At 39.1% G+C, this 22,302-nt stretch overlaps 1 protein-coding gene across 8 annotated transcripts in view; it reads right to left on the bottom strand.

Moving 5' to 3' along the window:
- Window positions 1-22,302, bottom strand: part of PBRM1 (polybromo 1) — a 62,251-nt gene that overhangs the window by 684 nt on the left and 39,265 nt on the right. For 4 of the 8 annotated variants that reach the window (XM_056863282.1, XM_056863258.1, XM_056863266.1 and 1 more), the window contains exons 19-30: window positions 21,940-22,125; window positions 20,605-20,762; window positions 19,684-19,950; window positions 18,326-18,471; window positions 17,989-18,146; window positions 16,733-16,916; window positions 15,639-15,849; window positions 13,873-14,074; window positions 8,980-9,144; window positions 4,770-4,916; window positions 2,888-2,955; window positions 777-993 (exon numbers count right to left, since the gene is read on the bottom strand). In XM_056863282.1, coding sequence (XP_056719260.1) covers window positions 777-993; window positions 2,888-2,955; window positions 4,770-4,916; window positions 8,980-9,144; window positions 13,873-14,074; window positions 15,639-15,849; window positions 16,733-16,916; window positions 17,989-18,146; window positions 18,326-18,471; window positions 19,684-19,950; window positions 20,605-20,762; window positions 21,940-22,125 — 2,109 coding nt within the window. The remainder of the gene's footprint in view (window positions 1-776; window positions 994-2,887; window positions 2,956-4,769; window positions 4,917-8,979; window positions 9,145-13,872; window positions 14,075-15,638; window positions 15,850-16,732; window positions 16,917-17,988; window positions 18,147-18,325; window positions 18,472-19,683; window positions 19,951-20,604; window positions 20,763-21,939; window positions 22,126-22,302) is intronic. The other 4 variants (XM_056863275.1, XM_056863250.1, XM_056863298.1 and 1 more) reach the window with 3 other exon arrangements.

Below are 22,302 nucleotides of genomic sequence, written 5' to 3'. Positions count from 1 at the left end.
AACTTTTTAATGCGCCCCCTATCGTTGACCTAAGAAGCTATGAGAATCTTCCGATGGCTGGCCTGCGCGTGCGCAGTCCCCAATGTGGGACTGCACAGAAGACCGAAGACGAACTTTTAGTTCTCCCATACACCTTCGTGCCATCGCAATCCGGGCAGTAAAGAATTCAAAATAACTTATAAATATGTCTAGTAACACCACGGGTATTAATCCACGTTGTGTAATTCATCATGTCCCAAAGCCACTCCTGTTTCTCATTCCAGTGATCCTTCCCACATAGCTTAAATGTGAGCAGCAGTGGGAGCAGCAGATAAAAGGTACAGGTTGAATATCCCTTACCTGAAAATCCAATATCCAACATCCAAAACTTTTTGAGCGCCTGCAAAGGGTAATAAAATGGCATGTGTGCAGGCCAGTCGCGCCAACTGCAGGTTCCCCATGATGCCCCACATGTGCAACATTATTAAAAATATTGTATAAAATTACCTTTAGGCTATGTGTATAAGGCGTACATAAGACATAAATGAATTTCACGTTGGGTCCCATCTCCAAGATATCTCACTATGTACATGCAAATATTCCAAAATCCAAAATGATCAAAAATCTGAAACACTTCTGGTCCCAAGCATTTCAGATAAGGGTCAACCTGTACAATATGCAATTATTGGTATTTATTAAATTAACTTGTCCCAGCTCTATGGGTTTGGGACAGGTGACAATGTTTTAAAATATGTCTTTAAAAACCCCTCAAACATCAAAGTGTACCCTGCACTTACCTGAAAGGGTCTGGTCCCACTTACTAATGCTACTTGAATCAGCACTTAGACCTTCAATGTATTTTAGATAAGCCTCAGAGTGAAGAAGCCTCTGTGTCTTTGGCGGAGGGGAGACAAACATAGGAGTTGTAGGCTGCTGAACAACCTGCTGAGTTGTGGGATTTTGACCAGGGTAGGGTGGTGGTGCCTGTTGGCCTGGAGGGCCAAGGATACCCATCTAGAATAGTAAAGGATAACAAGCAAGAAGGCATTTTAAAAGTAAAGTAGCAAATCATGTGAATCACAATGTACAAAGGTAGACAGAATATACTCTAGTGAATATGCTCTGTTTCAAAATGTGGCTCATGGAACAGGATGAACAATAGGACAATGAATGACACCACAAGGATACAGGAGCCAGGTAATAATAACGATAACATTAACAATGAACTTTTATTTATATCCCACCCTCCCCTGGCAACACCAGGCTCAGGGTGGCTAACATCAAATTAAATACACATTAAAATACATTCCACCATACAATAAATAAAAACATTTTAGGCAATGTTGAATTCGAAGATTCACTCTTAATAAATGGCGCCAATTTAGTTCCCTGCAGGGAGATCTGTTACTACGACAGCCACTATTCAACGTAATGCTATACCTCATGGATCGGGAGAGAAGGATGGTCAACAAACAAAGTAGAGATGGGACCCAAAAATTATGCATGGTTTGGAGAGAGTGGACAGGGAGAAGTTTTTCTCCCTCTCCCATAATACTAGAACATGGGGTCATCTGCTAAAGCTGGAGGGTGAGAGATTCAAAACAGATAAAAGGAAGTATTTATTCACACATTGCATAGTTAAATTGTGGAACTCCCTGCCCCAGGATGTGGTGATGACTGCCAGCTTGGAGGGCTTTAAGAGGGGAGTGGACATGTTCATGGAGGAGAGGGGTATTCATGGCTATTAGTTAGAATGGATACTAGTCATGCTGCATACCTATTCTCTCTAGTATCAGAGGAGCATGCCTATTATTTTGGGTGCAGTGGAACACAGGTAGGATGGTGCTGCTGTTGTCTTGTTAGTGGCTTCCTAGAGGAACCTGGTTGGCCAGTGTGTGAACAGACTGCTGGACTTGATGGGCCTTGGTCTGATCCAGCAGGGCCTTTTTTATGTTTTTATGAGTAGGAACACCTTAAAGGAACAGTTGTTCCTGAGGACTGAGGAATCCTCAAGAATGATATGGGGGGGGGGGGTGCTGAAGCTGGAAGAAGCCATTCACAGAAACAGAAGTGTCTTCCATTCACACAAGGAGAGTGGTTGGATCCAACCTACAGTTGTATGATTTATGTGATTTATACACAGCAAAACCAGTTAACACATATCACAGTTTTTAAAAGCAGATTCTTAATTCAAGATTTAGATCTTTAATGGGAAAAAGCAGCTGTTGTTTCCAAGCACTGGTCCGACCCAATAATGAAGAACTAACAAAGAGCTATTCATAATATTGAAATCCACCTGTCCTTTCAAAAACATATCAAAACCTTGTAGTCCTACTTAACCCTTCTGACACCTTTTGTTTCCAGGGCATAATTGACAGTATAGTTTATAACCTCTAACTGCTACAGCAGCCCTTGAAACCAACCTTTTGGTTTTACGTGACTTTGCTGTGCTTTTTAATAAAAAGGTTGTACACTGACTTGAGGCCATGGCTTGGATCCAGCAAGACACAAGCGGAAACATAAGCGGATTTAGTGCAGTTCCTCTTGTGCAACACCTAGCCCCTCCCTATCTATACATTACAGTGCCCAGAAATTGGTTGCACAACATCTTGCATAAGAGGAAATGCATATGGGGATACAATAAATTTAACTTAGCACGTGGCTACCGTGGCCTTTTTCTTGCATTTCTGCTTGCAGAACTTCTGCACTGGATCCAACCTCACATGTCTGAAAGATGGGGTATGAGTATTTGAAATAAATAAATACTAGACAAAATGTGATAAGGGAGAAACGTTGGCAAGTTAGAAAAACAAAATAGTTTCTACGACACAGGCAGACAGCTTCTTCAAACAGCATAGCCCTGGAATATTACTGATAAGATTTTTGTGCACACCTCTAAATTACTTACCTGCTGTCCAAATGGGCTTCCTGGGGCTTGGGCTCCTACCATGGAAGAAACATTTTGGCCTATAACACCTGTATATTTCAAAATGAAAACAAAATTAGAGCCTTATTTCAGGTCAGCAACAAAAAGCTTTGCTTTTGATACACCTAATAAGAAACTAATATATAACTGTGTAATTTAAAAAGACCACTTTCTGTCAAAATAACATACAGTTTCCTAAACAGTCTTTTTAAAGGTGACCAAGATGCTTTCTTGTTTGGCTCATCTGATATTATTTCATTCAGCAATGACCCACATCTCAGCTACAGGCTGTGGAAATAGTCCACCAGACCCTACTGCTGGGCAACCACAACAGATGAGTTTTCATTCTGCAACAGAGAGGTGGCCTCTGCACAACTCTGTGGAAACCAATGTAGGCTGTGCATCAGTCATGTTTGCCTGTGTTTTTTTTTCATTCAGCACTCATGCAGGTGCCTTCCTGAGGATATTAAGGATATTGTCTAAAGGCTTCCTTTTCTAAGATCATGCTCCCAAACAATTCTAGCCAATAAAGTATCACTGTGTGAGGAGATAAATACTGAATCTCTTCTAAGCACACCTAGGGCAGACACTGGAGCAGTCATGAGAAACTTATGGATATTCTGATTCAAGGGAACAATGTGCCATCAAAGAATGATGGGTTTAAAAATTAGTCCCTCATTGTAAATACTTGTATCACATTTGTGTCTGCTCTTCAGGGATATACCTGACAGGCTATATTTTCCCCTTAAAGACGACCATAGATGTCATATTTCACATTAACAGTAAATTTTTAGGGAAACATCCTTTGTTACAAATGTGAAATAAAACGAGGCAAGCTACATTGGTTTTTGCCCATAGATTAACGGCTGAATTTCTGAACATATCCTAAGCATGCAACAAAGGAGTATCCTATGGGGAAGTGAAATAAAAACAAGTAGCAGCAAAGAGGCTAAACCAGGGCAGTAGCTTAGGTTTGCGTAACCACTAGCTTACATTTCCTATCCATGGAGACAAATCATGTTCACCATCACCTCCAAATATAATAATCTGCACAAGTTTACACATGCACAAACACTGTTGTAAAACATTAATAGAATAGGAAACTGAAAGAAGTGATTGTCCATGTTTAATGTTTTACACTGTGATGGATTGAATGTCTCCAAAAGAACTCTTGTTTCAAGCTTGGGAGGTAACTGAAAACTACATCTTTGAATGAAAGAACACACTATCAACCCATATTTCTCCCATTCAAGGCACTGTTCTCTTGACTGAAGGTTCAATTTAATTTGTTTAAAAAACCTGTACTGATGCTATTTTCTATTATGTATTTAATGGTCAAACTTTAAAATGACCTGCTATTAAAACCATTTGGAATTACGATATTTATCTGAACTGGTGGTACATATATAAAGTCAGAAAATACTCGTGGGATGATTCACATCTGGCTCTGGGAAGAAGCTGCTTTTTAGATTCACTCCATTTTAATGAATATTACAACTTTCTACAGATGCAGAAGGAGCTGACAGCGTGGGCCTGCTCTCTTCTGAACCTCTGGTAAAGTCAAGCCCACTTGATATTCTTTTTTTTTTCTTCAAAAGGAAGAGTTCTTATATTTCACTGGTGAACTCGTTTGCTGTTGGGTCGACTATGCGTGCTGCTCTCTGCCAACATAGCAGCACATTCAGGATACAGACTTTGGCTATTTCAGCAATGCACCATGAGTGTTAATGCATACCTAGAGTAGTCCACAGCAGTTAAGCAGGTAAAGGCTACAAATGCACATACTGTATCTGTCCTGACGTAACTGGTTAAATGGTGAGAACAGAAAAGTGAGATAATGAGGGAATGAGGAGGTCATTCTTACCCGGAAGTGGGATGCCTGGCATGCCTGGTGGAAGTTGGAGGGGTGGAGGCACCCCAGGGTGAAGTGGCTGCATGCTGCCCATGCTAACAATGCCATCAACTGGGCCTTGTAAAGGTGGCAGCACTGGTGGATAGCCACCTATCATGCCTTGAAGGACACAACAAATTTCAAACATGCATCAATGACATGCAAAATGATCCCCCAAAAAGTAATGACATGCACTATCCGCACATAAGCACCTTCAATATTGCTGTACAATATTACAAATTAGTACCTTGCAAAATGAACAATGTTACAGAGCCTAATGCTGTATTAAGGGAACGTTAGTATTTGGCCTAATGGCATATTCCTCCCAGGAGACACAGAACATCTGGCACCATTAAAGGGTGATCACTGCGAGCAAATGCAATACGTTCTATCAGTCACATGAACATTATCTGCAACTTCAGAGTTGTTGAACAACACTGTGGACTAAATGAAAGGGGGAAAGGCAATTTCAATTATAATCTAACTACTAAAATGAAAGGGAATTTAATATAACAGCACTACACTGACTGTACTGTTTTTCCTCACATGTCACTTAACCTCATTCAGCCAGAAAAACAGACCTTTCTTGCTTTGTGCCTTATAACACAGGGAAAATGTCATGGAAGTTCCCGTCTTGGAATATTTACCACATAATCTTTTCATAGAGCTTTAAAATTATTACCTCCAGTACTGTAATTTAGTCTGTTGCCAACAAACAATACTGAAAAACTATGTGAAAAGTTTTAAGTCAGCTACTAAGCTGTATTTCATTCTGCCAAAACTCTGCTTTAAATGTATGTTAATTTTTACAGATCGCTCACAAGAAGTCTGTGGAATTGTTACACGATAATCACAGCTCTCACTTGTTAACCTGAACAGATCACTGTAGGCAATTATTTCTATGAATTTAGATCTACTGAAGAAAGGCAAGTAGCAGAACCATTTTTTGCCTAATATTTTAAGCTGGCCCCCTAAACTCAGTTTACGAGTTATTAAAATACAACTATATGAACATGCAGGCTTGCTTTCTGCTCCAGATGCTGTGGCAATAAGCACTGATACCTGCTACAAAAACTACAAATTTGATGGTTGCTGCCACCTTGGTACTGAGGCCAGGGCCAGCACTAGGAGGGTCAGCTATCCCTCTGCTGTAATGATAGAACCGCACTAAAGCGTGATAGTAAATTGGTGTTCTAAGCAAGCTATAAAAGAACAATATGATTTCTGAAAAGCTGAATATCCCTATAGGAACACAAATGTCCTATATAAAGTTTTAATTCTACAGTAAAAAAAACTGAACTAGATGGAAATCCTCACAAACAAAGCTATTATAAAATGAAACATTTCTTGGACTAATTTATACTCAACAGACTGCACCTAGCACACCAAATTATGTGTGAATACTAACCAGATTGTTTAAAAACTGATGCAACTCCAAATATTCTACTTGTCATTTTTCATATTTAGCTATCAGAAACCGCTCATATTCAGTAATTAATATTAATTAATTAACAGTTTCATGGGGCTATGCCACCCTTTATGCTGGCGCAAGTTCACACCAGCAAAAGATGGCATTCCTGGGGCGAGAAGGCTCAGGGAGCTAACTAAAGTCAGCCTCTGCCCCCAGGAAAAACCCCTTTGGTGCCAGCGCAAGTCCTTAGGGCAGGGAAACGCCACATGTGGTCCCGCGCTGGCATAAGTGCCACTTTAGCTGGCATAAGTGGTACGAACGCCGGCACAGGGGTCACGCTGGCTCCAAACGCCTTTCGCTCCCTCATTAGGATTGCTCTGTTATTCATGCATTTAAAATATTTATATTATGTTAATATCATAAACTAAGAATTCCAAACAAACATCACAGTTAATTCTTACAGCAGACCACTAATGTACATTAATACTGTCATTCCCATATTTCAGATGGGAGGAATAAGTTCTATTAAGTTTGCCGCTGATAGGAGACTTGAACTAGGGAACTTCATGGCTCACATTCTTAGCTAATTTGGAACTCCAGCTCTCAACATTCAGTTGATCAAATTTACTCATGGAAATAAATACTCAAGTGAAACATGCATAGCAAACAATTCATCACATTATGAAAGTCAGCAAAATCAGTTTCCATCAAAAGTAAGACAAGAAACGTTTCTACTTGATTGTGTGTGTATGTGTGTGTGTGTTAAGTACAGTCAAGTAGCTTCCGACTCATGGCGCCCCTATGAATCAAATGTCCTATCATTAACAGCCTTGCTCAGACCTTGACTAATGTTGCCTATTTTTACAGTTTTGTCTGCTGGGCGGCGATGATTTGTATGGGCTGTTTAATGATCCTTTTGGGGTTTTTTAGTTGTTTTTACTTGATTTTTTAAAATGTAAGCCACTCTGAATGTAAAGAAGAACAGGATACAAATTGGGTTTTCCCCCAAATGCGTAAATAAATTATTATGAGTAGTTCTGTAGAATTACATTGGTTGCTGACTGTGAAATAAAAAATATTGCAAATAAACATTTAGACATTTCTAAACAGAAGTCAGTGTATTAGTTTGGGAGCCTTCTATACCATGCAATAATAAAAAATACATGCTAGCTTAATGGAAAACCACTGAAATTATTTTGAAGGACAAGATTTGACAATGCATTTTAGGAAGTCTTTTCTATTAATAAGTGTCCCCTAACTCAAAAATACAAGTATTTCATACAGTTCCTATATATTTTTTCAACCCACATTTGGAAAAGCTTTACTGTATATAGATCATGACATTAAAAATCAAGTTAACAGAAACATCAACATCAACATCAACAGTAAACATAAAATAAATTAATTCACTCAAACACAGTTCCTTTTTTCATACTTGAAAGAAGATGTTCTTTGGGTTAGACAAGTGTTTCAGAAAGAATGTTACTCTACATGTATTTGGATGAGAAAATGAAAAGTTAACACTAACAACTATTGCTGTGAATGTAGCTGAACAGAAATGAAATGCAATACTGGATTTCTTTAAGATACTAACTGAAAAAGACGTTTATGTAGACAGATATAAGGAAACAGATCCCATCCCTTGGTTCCATTTCACAAAGAGTGGCACTTTTCTCAAGGGCAGGTAGCCTTCCCCTGATGCAAGGCATAGCAGCCCCCTGCATCAAAGGAAGTCTCCTTGTGCCAACTGGCCCTATTAAGCCTAAAGCAATCAAAATGCCATTACAGAAAAAGAATCAATTAATTACTGAAATGTACTAACATGTAAAATTAAAGCCAACTGTATTTCTCACAAAACACTTAATCAGATCTTGGTTAAATTTCTGAACTGATTCGTAAAATAGATTCACCTAGATGAAGCTAAATTAATATGTACCAGCAGTGGAAAAACTTATTCCTATTCTTCTTTCTACTACCTGCCCTATTACAGTGCTTCAGGACCCTGAATATAAATACTTAATTGTAGAATTTTGACAAATTTAAATGTGCATATTGCTGTTATATTAAAATGACTTTGTAATTGCTTCCAAGACTCCACAGCTTCAAAAGTGGTTTACAATGGGGCACACATGGGCTGGTATTCAAGAAATACCAGCCTTAAAAGCCTGGGGCTACTGAGCTAGTTGCAATATTTCCTAGATCTTGTGCAGTGCCTCTTAAGTCTCTAACCAGGTGAATAGACAACAATTATTTCTAGTTGCTAGCTGTTCAAATTTACAAAGAGTTATGTCAGATTTATCCGTACTATAAGAGTCATACCATTGGCCTAACAAGATGAACATGTCTACTCTTACTTGCAGTTGCTCTCCAGAGACTCAGATAGAGGTCTTTCACATTGCCTGCTACCTAATCCTTTTAATGGCCAGGGATTGAATTGGAGACCTTCAGCGTGCAAAATAGATGCTCTAACATTCAACAACTGCCCTTCCCCATATATATGATACAATACAAACCAGCAGCAGGCTTGCTGCTTGGGAAAGAAGATGCTTCAGCTTGGTCAGGCTAAGATTGCATGCTTATTATTAAGTGGTTATCTCTGCAGGCGAGGGCAAAATCAGTGACCAAAATGTTTTGAGAATAAGTTTTTTTAAAAAGGTTTAATAGACATGTTAAACATCTTCAGTAAAGAGATTTGAGAATAATATTCAAAGTTATGATGAGTTAAACGTGAATGAAGGAAAAATTGTCGGAGCTCCTGTTTTTGTTTTTTACCTGCAACAGGTGTCAACTGCGGATTGAGCATCCCCATTGGTGTTGGTGGCGGCACCACCCCCATAAGAGCCCCCACAGGAGTCCCTGCCCGGGGGGAAGAATTCTGCTGCTGTTGCTGTGCTGCTCTCTCTCTCTCCTGCTGCTCAGCAACCTTAGCTGCCCGCTCTGCAAAAGTATTTTTAGATTTTCAGTTCTGTTTTGGAACCCAGAATTAAAAAAAAAAAAATCTTCCTTTTTCCTTGAAAAAAGGACTTGTCAAACATTGGTCCCAAGTTTCGGCTAATGTGGAAAAAAAAGCCCAGTTCATTTTTAATAACAGTATGTGATTTTGATTTCATTTGTCTTCCAACTGAAAGATAATATAGAAAATTTATAATAAAGTTCCATGAAAGATTCAAAGAAATATGGAGTTTACAGTTTATTTACTCACATCAAAGACCAAAATGTCATCAAGCCCCCAGTGTTGGCAACATGTCAGCACTAAGAGATGCGTGCACCAGGACAACTTGGCCTTTTCGCCTATTAGATTTAATTTTTAAATTATTTTAATCAATTTAAAGCAGCAACGCAAGACACTCCAGGGGTATATGAATTATCAGAGCTGCAATCCGCAGCCTAGTCATTCTACATAAGCCAACGTGCCTTTTGCAGAGTAAGCAGGCTGTAGAGTACAGCCCATGTCAGTTAGACTTGCTCGGACCCAATACATGCATCCAGTTTGGGGGCCCAAGATGACAAGTGACCGCTACAATGGAATTCTAGCATTTGTCCACTCTAAAACGGTTACTGCTGCCACATGGAGAATCTTTGCAACTTTCTCCTTAAGCAACCAGATTGTCTTGGTTTAATATCAAAACTAGCAATTGGGTGGAAAAATCAACTTTCCATTCTTCTTTATCCATTAGCAGTTGTTACTCTTCTGACACAACAATAAAATGCTGCATGGTGTTCCCCTGCCCCTAATAGAAGTGCTTGTTGTTGAAGCCTCCAGTCAGAATGAAACAGAAGTGATGAAGCTGTAAATACTCTCTTTCTTACCCTTTGCTATATAGTAAGAAAAAGGTTGGGGGCTGTTTTATCATCAACCCCTCCACACACACGGTTTACCTATCACAAATTTGACACATTCATATATTTTCCTACGTAGTCAAGAAGTCCCTCAATTATGTAGTAACCCCTACCATTTTGTGACCCCCCCTGGTTTCTTCTGGAAGATACTGACAGTGCATTCCTAAGGAGAGTTACTCCAGTCTAAGCCCATTCATTCCAACTGGCTTAGACTGGAGTAACTCTCCTTAGGAATGCACTGTTAGTTATCATCAAGCTATTCCCCTACCCCTTTGGTTAATGCACCAAGTCATATTTTTCTGCACGGAGTGTCCCCCAAGCAGGCAGAGACTCCTATCTGTCTGTAGGTGGTCCATTTGTGCAGTCTGTCTGTCTGTCTAGTACTTCTCATACACCCATAGCCTTGAGCAGAAAATTTGTGCAGTCTTACTTATCTGCACAAGGGATTGCCAGTTTAGACAGAGTGATAGATTCATCTGACAAATCAGCTGTTTGGTATCCTAAATACCATACACCCAATCATTATTACAAGGTTCAAAACAAACTTCTTCCTACTATCATGAGAGTTAATATTTATATTACATTGCGCAAACTCTGATCAGATAGCAATTTTTACATAAGCAAAGGACATGTTCTAAATGCCTATTCATGATTAATGTGATGCTTGCATACTGCTGATATATGAAGGCAAGTCTTATCCTAAACTCCTGGGGGGGACGGGACACTACTGAGCAAATATAGCATCCATTGTTTCTACTACTGAATGTTGTGTTGCAGTATTAAAAGATTAAAATTTTATTAGAAGGAACAGGAATAGCTAGATATTAAAAGAAACTCAGGAGTATTTTTTCAATGTATCTTATTAGACACCTACTTTGCTAAACAGAAGCACAAGTGTTCCAAATATCTGCTATAAAAAGACTGCTATACAAACAAGAAATTATTGGTAGTCCTTTCATTTTTAATACACACTTCCAAGAATGGATGAGATAACCCATCCCCTCTCATATTTCAAGGGCCATGAATCAAAATTATGACTAGGATATCACAAAATAATACATAGCTGAGCACTTGCAAAAGACCAACAGTGCACAAAATAAGGAATAATATAAAACATCATAATGGTTTACTATGTTGGAAACCCTTTACAAAGAGGCCTATGCCAAGAACCTCTACCAATACTATGAAAAAAGAGTAACTTTGCAACTGAATCTTAATTGTTTAGACTGTTTTTTAAAAGTGAATATTGTACTGAAACAGCTCAATACATTCTCACGCAATAAATATTATATTATATATATTAATATTGTATTTCGTTAATTCTGGAGAGTTGAATCAGGACAGAGACAAGCAAAACAACAGCCAACATTTCAGCAATGGGTTTGTTCTAAAGGGTTCTTAACAGATGTTAAGTAGACAGGAAAACAAACGAAATTAACTTTTGATAGAGCAATGCAACAGCAGTTAGTAAATACAGGAGCTCTACACTGGAGTTTCACTATCAAATTCAGAGAACTCAATCCCAAATCCTACAACTACAGCTTGCAAACCCATGGGATACAGTGAAATGTGTTCTTATTTTGAACCTGAATGTCCCTTTTCACCAGCTCTTGCCTGTGTCCATTCAGCTTCCTAATAAAGAGATGTACATTGTGTCTGGATGAAGAGCACTTGTACATCTTTCACTGCATGTTCACACAGTAATGAGTTTTCACTGGCTTAAAACTCAAAATAATACCAAAGTTCGTTTTCATGGTTTTCTGAATGACACTTATTTATGCATAAATCCCCAAGGATTTCTATCAGTTGACCTTTTTAATAATAAAAAAAACTTTTAGTAAAGAAAAAACTCTTCAATCGAACTTTCACATGTCCTTTTGTCCACAAATCTGTTCATAAAAAGCACAAGGCAAACTGAACAACTTTTTCAACCATTGATATACTCATTTAAAAACAAAATGAAGTAAAAATCCATCTTCAACAAAAAAGGCTGAAAAAAGGGCAGCCTCAGAACACAGCGTAGAAAGTCATAACCAAATAAAACAGGACCAAAGTAGAAATACTTAAATAACCATAATTCCCAGGCCTAAGACCAGTACCACAGTGTATTTCCAAAGGACAATGTAAAGGGCCACGTTTTACACAGAATATGAACGGGCTTCAAAAAAGTAGGAATCTCAGGGAAGACCAACAATGTTGCTTTGAAATATGTTAAATATACATTGCATGAATCAAAAGCATTTTTGAAAAAGGAAACTATACTGAATTTTCTATTATTCTAGTAATGAAAAAAGGCAAATAGCAAGACCATGTTAAAACAAAATCAGATGATATGCCGATTTTAGTCAGAACATTAAACTTACTATAAATTATTAAGGAAAACCTTCAGAACTCAATATCTGTTCTGGAAGTTAAGGGTAACTCTAGAAACAGAATATATCTTTAATCCAGCAGTGCACTTAAAACCACATTGAAAAAACAGTGTTGCCCTTACCTGTAACTGTTGTTCATTGAGAGAACATGACAATGAACAGAACAGGCTTCTCGGTCTCACAAGTCATAAACTTTGCAGCCACTAAACACCTCTTGCAGTTCCTTAAACTATCAAGATTAATCCAGTGAAACAATATACATGGACCAGACGCATTTCGGCCAAGAAGTTCTTCCTCAGTGGTCACAATCTACTACTACATACACACTAGACGAAGGATAAATCCTTTATCCATGAATATTGTTTCATTGGATTCATCTGTGATTCTTTAAGGAACTGCAAGAGGTGTTTAGTGGTCTGTTTTTAATATGTTTTTAAGCACACTGCTGGATTAAAGATATATTTCGTTTAATTCCTTTTTATAGTGTTACCCTTAATCTCCTAGGTTTCCAATTCAGTTTTTGGGTTTGGATTGCCCCTTTGTGCTGTTGTTCCTCAATATCTGTTCTCACATCAACATAATTCCCTGGCAATTTTATTTTCTAACGCTGAATGAAATATATTCTAGCATACAGTTTTAAACATGTCTTTAGAGATATGCTTCCAACAGCAGAAATAAATCTGAATAAGAATTTATCTACGTTCAAAAGAAGATCACTTGCTAAAAAGAAATCATGCTCTTATTTTGTTCGAACAGCAACAGCAATTGTAACATAAAGAAATAAAAGGAGAGTGTTCTAGGTTGGTTAGATAAATCTAACACTAGTCAAAGAGCATTTCAAATAATCAGCTGTTAACAACTGTTTGAAATTCGTCATGTTAAAATCCATCGTTTTTTGTAATAAAACCATCATTTTTCTTTTCCAAAATGTTTCTAACCCTCCTCAGGACAATGTAATGCTAGTTTACTTCCTCTACTCTACAACTGCCAGAGGACAGCACTGAAAGGTTTGATGTATTATTTCGTTATCAGGCCACTTTTCATTACTTCTGAACTTCCTCCTTACCTACTTCTCTTTTCCAGTTTTCCGTCTTATTTTAAACTCCCCCTTATGACCTTCTCTTTTTCACCTATTTCTTCTGGACCACTCCTAGCCATAAGCCAACTTGCTTCTCCCACTCCTGTCTCCTCCTTTCTTGGGCCCAACCTCTTCCTATTTTCTATGCTTTCTTCCTGTCCTGCCCCACCAGTGTCGCATTAGGTTAGCTCAGCAATTAACTGCCAAAGGGTTCGCCTGAAGCACAAATTCACTTAGTGTGTTACAATACAGATTCCTTAAATACAGAACTAATAATATTGCCTTCTTTTACACTTATGTGCTCCCAAAAGACACTACATCTCTTCTACAAGGAAGGGACAGACAGGCTTTTCACCCCTACAGTTTATAACTTACCTTCATATTCTGCTTTCTTGGATGCTTCCAAGTTTCGCCACTCCGTTCCAACAAGACGACTGAGTTCTCCAAAAGAATAGTCTGGGTGTTGAGCTTTGATAACTGCTCTCATTTCACTACTAAATAGGATGTAACCGCTCATGTTGATCTTCCTTTTTGATCCCTCCTTCTTTACACTACCCTTGGCAGACTTGGGAGTGGACTATGGGAAAAGAGAGTTACGGTCACAAATGCATAACAGAAACTTCTCAAGATAAAGAACTAATAAGCAATGACTAGAGAATACCGTCCCTGATTTCTTAGGTTTTCCTCTTCACAGGTATGAGTTTAAGCTGAAAAATATATAGATCTTGCATATTTTCAGTGAGAAAGCAATAAACACCAGAGCTGGAAAAAAAAACCCTCAGCTGCCTGGTTGCCATGCACCTTGGAATTTGTCACTGGCCTCTTACGATTTACAAAAATGCACCTCATAGGGGTAGAATGCCCTGACCTGCATAGCCCAGGCAAGCCTGATCTCGTCAGATCTCAGAAGCTAAGCAGGGTCAACCCTGGCTAGTATTTGGATGGGAGACCTCCAAGGAATACCAGGGTCGTGACACAGAGGCAGGCAATGGCAAACCACCTCTGAACATCTCTTGCCTTGAAAGGCCTATGAGGTCACCATATAAGTTGCACTTTCCACCACCAGGGCTAGACTATGCCATATCCTGAAAATGGATATGGACACTTGGGAACTTGATCTGCTTGCAGTGAGAGGTGGGATAGAAATGTTTCAATTAACAATTTTTTCAAAACTTTTCGCTCTAAAATGTTTTAAATAACAAACATTTCAAATATTTTGCACCCAGGGCTAGTTTATATTATTTCGAACTAACATTTTGGACTTTCTAGATACAGCAAACAATCCAGTGAAACCACATATACAGCCAAGAACTTTCATTCATGTGTATCCTGTGATGAAAATGAGCCTCTCCTCCCCCCCCCTGCTTTCCTGCCAGCCTGCTGCCGCCTTTTGAAGGCCCAGAAGGGCAGGACTGGCCCCACACTCCCATCAGTGTCCCCATTTCATTTGTGGCCCAACCATGTTTACTTCTGGCTAGGCCCTCAGGAATGTCCTGGCGCCACAGGGCCACCCATTACAATGGCAGCTATGACATGTACACTAACAACCTAGCAACTGGCTGATGATAAGACTTCCCACATCAGACGAAGTAGACCCTGGCTCACAAAACGCTTATGCCACAATAAATTTACCATTCTATTAAGACCCCTTTTTAGTCTTGGCTGCAGATGATTAATATAGCAAATCCTTTGAAATTTATATAAACCGTGGGCTAGATCTAAAGGGGCATCAACGTAGTTCACAGAAGTGATTTTTAATCTGCTTCCTCTGCCCCGAGCAGCCTCCTACCCCCTCTCAGAGTAGGGTGACAGGCAGCCCGGAAGCCTCCAGTGAGGAAGGAGGTCTGGAACGAACTTTCCTTCTACTTTCTGTGACTGGTCTGCCGCCACGGTAACAGAACTTATGTGCACAAAAAGGTGGCAGCAGAAGTCGTGGCATTTTGGGGTGCAGAGACGTCTACTGAAACAGGAGAAAGCTAATGGAAAAATAATTTCTGCCACCTTGCTACACTAACTTTGGGTGCAACTCGACCAAATAATCTCAAAAAGTCAGTCTGTGGACCTACTGCAGCTCAAAGAGCACAGAGAAGGAGGAGAATAAAAAGAAAAGTTTAATCTAGAGAGTTTCTAAATAATACTACCTGTGGTGGTGTGTATGGCATTATATCTAGTTCATTAGACAATGGAGTCTGAAGCTGAGGAATAGCTGGAGCTTCTGCAACTTCACCTTCCTCTTCGCCAGTCTCTTCAATGTCCTCATCACCTCCTTCCAGTTCAGCAAATTTTGCTTCTAGCTGCTGAATCTTCTTTTCAAGCAGTGGAGACGGCTCCTTCTGAGGAACGATGGGCTTCCTGAAACAGAACACTGTTGGAATAAATCCCCTCTCTGACAATCTATTCATCCTAAACTCTACTTAGTAATAAATGGTGGCTTCAAGAAAGAGTGGGAACATATTAGAAATCAGCTGATTAAAAAAAAGAATGTGTAAACTACCGTGTCGACTCAGTACCATAACACTGAGTTGAATCCGATCAGCTTTTCTGCTGGCGCAAGCAGGAAAAAGGGCAATCTAAACCAATTCCGCTCCTTACTGCAGCCTCATCCTACTTGGCTTCTCGTTCAGGGCGTCAAAAGGAACCCTTCCTCCATCTCGCACCAGAAAAATGCTTGTAGGATCCAACCCAGAACAGATATTTAGGAGTCTTCTATACTTTAGTTGCAGAGCATGAAGAAGACAGTCGTTTTGACAGTTCTGAACTGTCCACTAATGCTAAAATAATTGTATCTAAACAATAATCCTAACAGCTGTCCTAACACCAATGCACAGAGCCAGTGTGGTGTAGTGGTAACTAGTCCCCATTCTATCATGGAGCTTGCTGGGTGCCCTGGGACCAGTCATATACTCTCAGCCTAACCTAATTTAAAAGGAGGAGAGCAGAACAAGGCAAGCTACTTTGGGACCCCATTGGAGAGAAAGCTAGGGTATCTATAAAGTAAATAAACAAATAACGCTGCTTCTTCTGCAAGATCAGGAGGACTCTCTTTGAGCCTAAGGTTCCCTTTATTAAGTGTACGTTCAAAATGGAGATCAAAAATTTACAAGATTTTCAACAACAATTTACTACTTCAAATTTTACAACAGTGGCATGTTCTGAGAGTGTTTTAAAGCATCAGATCAAAGCAAAATCCCTAGATCTGTGATTTGTTAAATTATTTTTTTAAAGCTCATTTTACCTGAAGTAGTAAATTTCATCATCTACTACTTTTGCAGAGAGAGAAAACCTTTTCAATCCCTTAAATTTCTTCATCTGTTTGTCGCTTTCATTATAGCGGCTTTCACAGAGGAGAACATCATTTTCATTAATCTCGGTTGGCCTGCAGGACAGGAAGTCTTTGAAAGACAACACGGCACACTTTCCTACAGAGAGATGAAAAAGAAACAGCACATCCGTTAGTTAACAGCTCTATCATAACATTTTCTAAAAGGCCTGCAGCATTTTCAACCATCAGAACGTTTAATCCTGACTCGCCATACGTAGCCTACATCAAGACAAGCAACTTCAGTCTAGCACATGCATATAATTAAGACCTCCACTCACCCACCCATTGGAAAGAAGCATCCCCATGCACATCCATCAGATTAAATGGGCAGCGGATGAGTGTCATGATGTTTAGACTTGAGTCCTATCCCCAAGATATCTCATTATCTCTATGCAAATATTCCCAAATACAGATAGATCTGAAATATAGAACACTTCTGGTCCCAAGCATTCAGGATAAGGGATACTTAACCTGTACTGAAAACTATGATCTGTCTGGTTTCTATTATATTGCTTTTTCCCCTCAGTACCCTTGTCCTGTGCCTGTTTTAGCACAGGCTGTCTTATAAGTCTCTTTAAGCATTCTTGAATGGAGGGAAAGGATACAAATTTTAATAAAGAAATTCCTCATTTGCTGCACCCAGGAATTCCACTGCTGTATCAGAATACAGGGCCTTGCTCTGCTGTTGTAATTTATTATATTTCAAATAAAGTTAGAAATTCATTTAAAATGATTCAAAACCATCCAAGGGCAAGTCTCCTTATTCAAAACTAAATTAAAATTTACACCTTGCCTGACAGCAGCAGCCATTAAAGCTGACCCAGCTACATCAATTCTGTATCACAGTAATATTCAAGTTAAATTAAATGTTATATCTTGCATGTCAAAAAGTACTACAAGATAAGTAACTCTACATGAGGAATCTATTGTATTTTAGAATACACTGCTTTTTCCTACCAGAAGAATAAAAGTTACTGCTTAAAAAAACTTTAACGTTTTTATTTTCAAAAGATCATAACAGACTGAACTTCGCAGCAGACACTTCATTTTAACAATCACGAACACAAGATCAAACATCTCCTTCCCATAACAGAGCATAAGAATTTAATAGACCAGATATTTTAACTGTACATTTTAAAACACATATGTGAGCTAAAGTCTTCAGTTACCCAAAATGCAAGTCATGGGACAAGTCTCTTCCAGGTTACTCAAAAAAACTTCCTTCTTATAAAACATTTTAGTTGGCTCATGTTCAGTTTCTTCCGGATGTATAAAGATTGGCCCAAAGAAATATGCAGCTCCATCTCTTACCCACATTTTTTCTATTCTGAAAAAACACAGACAAATAATTCCTTTAAAGTACCATGACAAGCTCTGACAGCAAATTTTAACAAATGTTTGGTTCTATGATAGTTATATCCATTTTTTTTTTTGCTTTTGTACATGTATCCTGAACCTAAGTTATATAATTTTCCTGTTAGCAATTATACAAAAAGACATGCATACCTGCCAACTCTTGGTCGGACTAAGCCATGTGATTTTATGAACACACAATCCCCAACTTTCAGCCACATATCATTGTAACAAAGTTGTTCATAGTAGTGACAGCCAGGTTCTCCATTAGCCATTTCTACTGGAACATCTTCTTTATCCTGTACAGAAATATAGATTTAAGAGCTGGGAAAAGCTATGCAACTAACAGAGAAGAATATGGTACTTGAGTACATAAAATAGTCATATCCAAAGAAATGGAGAGTCAGCATGGTGTAGTGGTTAAGAGCGGTGGACTCTAATCTGGAGAACCAGGTTTGATTCCCCACTCCTCCAGATGAGCGCCGGACTCTAATCTGGTGAACCGGGTTGGTTTTCCCACTCTTCCACATGAAGCTGCTGGGTGACCTTGTGCCAGTCACAGTTCTCTCTGAACTCTCTCAGCCCCACCTACCTCACAAGGTGCCTGTTGTGAGGAGAAGAAGGGAAGGTGATCGTAAACAGCTTTGAGGCTCCTTAAAGGTAGAGAAAATCGGGGTATAAAAACAAACTCTTCTTCTTATGAGAGTTGGGAATGCCATTGTATGGGAATTCCACTGTGCACAAAGCTTTCCTCATTTATTTTAGAAATCGATTTGCCACCCCTCAACCATCCAACAACAAAATACCAAACATGGCAGTATGACAGACCAACAACCATAATAACCAATGAAAATAAAATTTAGAAGTCCATTACCCAAGGAGAAGAGAGATGGTGAGGGAAGAAAAAACTCACAACACAACCAATTAAATGCCTGGGTAAATAAGAATGAATTAAGTGGGCCCCTGAAACAGAAAAGATCAGGAAACAGGCAGGTAACCAAAGGGAGGTCCATTCCATAAATGAGAAACCACCACAGAAAATATGCTTTGCCTGGTAGCCACTGGATGAGTGGGGTGAAGACAACGCAACAGTCATATTCCTCTGCAGGCAGAGGGGCACCCCATCTCTAAAATGACTGAAAAATCTCAGATATCCATATCTAAAGTACAGCTATATCTTTTTGAAACAGAAAGCAGCTTCGACAGTCAATTTTCTAAATGTAGTAAAAGGCTGTGGAACAGTGAAAGAGCATCTGCTTTGCATGTGGAAGGTCCCAGGTCCAACCCTCAGCGTCTCCAGTTAAAAGGATCAAGTACTAGCTGTAATTAAAGAACTCTACTTAAGACCCTTGGGACAGCTGCTACCAACAGACATTACTAACCTTGATATATTAACCTTCTGACTGATAAGGCAGCTTTATAGGTAATCTGATTAACACTTTTAAAAACCCACCTATCTAAAGATAAGAACAAAGCATTTTCATCGGACAGTTTCATTTTAACCTTTTTACCTTTTCAAGGCTAAGGACATTGTCTCCCACTTTGTTTTCCTCTAATGTTTCAGTATGTTTTTCTTCTTCAACTTTGTCTGTATTAGCAAAGACTGACGCAACCCGGACCACAGGCAAGGGCATATCTCGAGGGACAAACCGCACAGAGCTAATTGGCATAGTCCACAATTTTATTTTCTTAAAAGATTTTGTCTTTGCAGAATAGCGTGATTCACAAACATAGACATCTTCATCCCTAAAATTTTCTGGACACAGTTTAAAATACTCCTGTTGAATGGAAAGAAAGAATTAACCGGATGACAAATTAAAGAGCATAAGCTCATAAACCATCATTGTTTTTGATGTCTGATGAAACAGCATTTAAACACAATGATTACAGTCCTTTAGTTATGTTTAGGATTTCATAAAACCATGGAGCTGGAAAGGGTCATATAGGCCATCTAGTCCAATATCCTGCTCAATGCAGGATCAGCCTAAAGAATCCATGACAAGCATTCAGCCAGTGCCTTCCTGCCAAAACTGACACGAGGGGGAAAGGGGTGCTCATAGAACAGTAGAATCATTTCATAACAGTTATTATATGAAGGTCACAATGCCCAGGTTCCAAAGGGTAGAAATAACTGGGGACTTTTCAGCACTCTCCCCACTCTGCAAATGATAAGGTCCAAGGCGTGGAACTACTAACAGTAAAGGAAGCAGAAAATGTATCAATAGATAGTGACTTTTTAAAGATATGACTAATGAACCATTGCTGTTTTTCTGCATTATAATTGAGAGAATAAGAAAATATTTTTTAAAAATATAAATATTAACTCGACTACAATAAATACTGGCAGTATGATTCTTTTCACCCAGCCATACCTGGAAAATGTACAAATGCATACAGTTTTCTATTTAACAGTACACATAGTTTCATCTTACCTTAACAAACATGACCACACATTTGCCTAGAATTTTATTCACAGGAATTTTGTTGTAATAGTCACTCTTGAAAACTTCCTTCTCCAAAAACTTCCGGGTAGCAAGATGGAATGTTTCATTTGGTCGGTAAAACCAGCAGCCATACAACCATTTTTCTCCTAAAAAAATAAGGAAAGAAATTATAACTAAATATAAAATTGATTTTAGGATCTTCCCCTGGTGCACATGAAGTTATGTTGGGCCGTGTTCAAAAGTTTGTAGGAAAGTACATAACGTCAGAAGAATATTTGTACGTTTGAAAAGCCCAAATGCACAAGAGTGTGGTACAGGAAGACGGCCTGGCTGCATATTACGGTGCTACTGGACTCAAAAGCTTGTTGTCTTGCTGCAACTATTTTTAAAGGGCAAGATGACTGCAGAAGCTGTGATATTACACAGCAGGGACATGTAACCTCCCAAAAAAAATGACATTCACATTAACTTAAGCAATAGACATTAGCACAATGAAGCAGCTAAGACCTTGCTGGGATGGAGTAGGGTGGTCTGAGCAACCAAACAGTTAACATTTGTGGAATTTCAAGGAACCGATGCCCAAGAATCACAAGAGCAACGGTGGTGCTGGAGGGAGGGGGAAATAGCATGAACCCACATGAAAAATACTGTGCAACAGATTTGCAGCTCTGTGAAAGCACTATGGACTGTATTTAACCAACAGGAAACAACTGCACATTTGGTGTTCTTGTCAGCCATAAATATGTCAGAAATTCTCAGTATTTTTGCTTTATTATGCCCTAAAATAATTCTTTGATTATATTTTCATACATTCTTATTGGTAGATAGCCTATTTAGACATTTTCCCAGAAGAATCTCAACTGAATGGTTACAGAAAGGCACCAATCTATCAGAGAAACTTTGTGGTAGTGTTTGTATCATCATACAGAGCTCTCTCTTACACTATCAGTAACTGGGATCAGAGTGTAGGGCAGTCAGCCATAACAGGTCAACTACTCGGCTGCTGGCTGGGATCTAAACGGCTCTTGTGTGAACAGAAGTGCTTTCTGCTTGCACAAGGGGAAGAAATCCCACATTTATGATTCCTCACCCCAACGGCAGCTCCCACAGCACGCCCCCAAGCCGAACTCCAAAGTCCCACAACAAGGAGCTGCTTAGCTCAGGGATGAGGGGCTGCAGCAGGAAGGAGGCAGCTGGGCTGCACTGCCCAAGCAGACTGCTGCCTAGACTTCCCAGGATCCAATGAACTTGGGTGTTTCCCTAAAACCAAATAACATACTTTTTTTTTTGTAGAAGTTGTTCTTAAAAGTTTGTTTTCCTTACCAGCTGAATCTTCCCACAGTCGTTCAATACAGACTATATGAGGTTGCAAATTGGCTTCTGCAGGTTCAACATATACATAATCTCCAACATGATACATGCTGTTCTTAAAGCTGCAATCTTGGCTGTATGTCCTGTGTAAACTAGACAGTGTTGATCCTCCAGAAGAATCTTCACTCTTTTCAGCTTCTTATTCCAACATGCAAGGAAACATTTGGAATGACTAAAAGTTAGTTTAAAGATCCAATATTCCATGCCTTACTTTGTACACATTAAGGACTTTTCCCACGGAGAATAATGGAGTTTCCTCTTTGAGCTTTCCTAGCTCTAATCACATGAAGAGATATCCCCCAACCCATGGTTAGT

Source organism: Euleptes europaea, chromosome 1, assembly GCF_029931775.1.
Source record: "Euleptes europaea isolate rEulEur1 chromosome 1, rEulEur1.hap1, whole genome shotgun sequence".
Classification (NCBI taxonomy): domain Eukaryota; kingdom Metazoa; phylum Chordata; class Lepidosauria; order Squamata; family Sphaerodactylidae; genus Euleptes; species Euleptes europaea.
The sequence above is the reverse complement of the archived record's forward strand: the minus strand, read 5'-3'. Positions and strand labels throughout refer to the sequence as shown.